Below are 1590 nucleotides of genomic sequence, written 5' to 3'. Positions count from 1 at the left end.
CCCTTGTCACTTCTAATTCTGAACTAATATCTTCAGAGACGCCGAAGCTACAGCAGTACAACTTAGAAAAAACCCCTTAAAACGTTTTTACATTACCATCAAGGGACAAGTGTTGCAATTTAAACCAGTGAATAAAATAAAGATAAGAAAGGGAGAGGTGGCACGTGCAAAGTTGTTCCAACGAAGAAAAAGGATATATAGTTTTCCATAATTAGTGTTCACATTGCTTGAAATGTTTCTAATTATACCTTGACCGGAAGCTGAAAAATAATTTTGGAAAAGAAGCCAGGAAACTTACTCAAGTCCATGATAATGGCATCCAGCTGCTTTTTCAAAAGGCAAACCTCTGAGTTTCCGAGGAGTAAGCTCTGGTGTCAAAAGGAATACGCTTTCACTGAAAGGAAAAAAATACAGAACTATTTTAACCTGTTACAGTCAGGATAAGTTATACTTCCAGAACTCAGAAACAAACGCCTAGACATAGGAAGACCGAAACAGTATGCCTTGTAGCTAAGCCCCTGGGGTACAGCATCAATGGAAAATTAAATCTTTGCTGAAGTGAGAATTTAAGTTCAACTAATACCTACTGAGCTATTATTATTACAGAAGCTCCTAGACATTTCAACCAGTTTAGAGGTCACTGCCCCAAATAATTTATCAATAAAACCAGGCAACTATCACCCCATTTCACAAAGGGACAGCTGAGTAGTCGAATGAACTGAGAGGAACCAGGAACTGACCTCCCATTTCTCAGTCCAGTGCTATCATCAGTGAATTCTTTCCCTTTAGCTTCAAGTTCTTGTCTCATCTAACAGTCACCTTTTCCAGGCTTCATAACTAATCACTTGTCTCCTGTGATAATTGAATTCCAGCCAGTAACTCTATGCAACTAAATCATATGAAGGTATTGAAAGTATTTCAACAGAACAAGCCATAGCAAGACAGACAAAAAGAGCTTGCTGCCAGATCCTAGCATACCCTGTAAAGTCACATCCCATTCACCTCTGAAGAAGGGAAGAGATGACGGCAAGATGCAGCAGTATCTGAAATTTACACATTGCTTCAAGTTTTATTCACATAGACTGCCTCTGCACCATTACCACTGGAAAAGTTATCTGGGAAGAACATCCAGGGAAGATGCGATGCTGAATCTAGCAAGATCGTCATTTAGAAAGATCGTCAGCCAAAACTCTAATCCATCAAAATGCTATTTAAGCTTTAACATGGAAAACAAGTGAAAACGCCTTTAATTTACCAGTGTAATAAAATCTCTTATTTTCCTGACCAACAGAAGGAAAAAACATTACATATAATGAAGTTTCATACATTCATTACATATAATGAAGTTTAAAAAAGGATCAAGGGCTGTATCCAGTAATTCCATTATATATTCTATTATTCATCATTAAAAAGGTCAACAAATTTAACTCTAGTGACTGCAAAGATTGTCTTGCTTACCTAGCAGTCTATGACACACTGCACAAATAATATAGGCTCTGCTTCTACAAACATTATCTGACTCTTAGATAGCTTGGTCTTAACTCGTAACAGATGTTGAGATCCTGAAAACTCCTTTACTAACTGCTTGTA

At 37.4% G+C, this 1590-nt stretch overlaps 1 protein-coding gene across 1 annotated transcript in view; it reads right to left on the bottom strand.

Annotated features, from left to right (window-relative positions):
* The window catches only part of MTBP (MDM2 binding protein), a gene marked incomplete at its 5' end in the record, with an annotated part of 27970 nt that overhangs the window by 9750 nt on the left and 16630 nt on the right, over window positions 1–1590 (bottom strand). The window contains one exon of the mRNA XM_009705537.1: window positions 299–394. Coding sequence (XP_009703839.1) covers window positions 299–394 — 96 coding nt within the window. The remainder of the gene's footprint in view (window positions 1–298; window positions 395–1590) is intronic.

The sequence above is a fragment of the Cariama cristata genome, unplaced genomic scaffold (genome assembly GCF_000690535.1).
Source record: "Cariama cristata isolate BGI_N322 unplaced genomic scaffold, ASM69053v1 scaffold3968, whole genome shotgun sequence".
Lineage (NCBI taxonomy): Eukaryota > Metazoa > Chordata > Aves > Cariamiformes > Cariamidae > Cariama > Cariama cristata.
The sequence above is the reverse complement of the archived record's forward strand: the minus strand, read 5'-3'. Positions and strand labels throughout refer to the sequence as shown.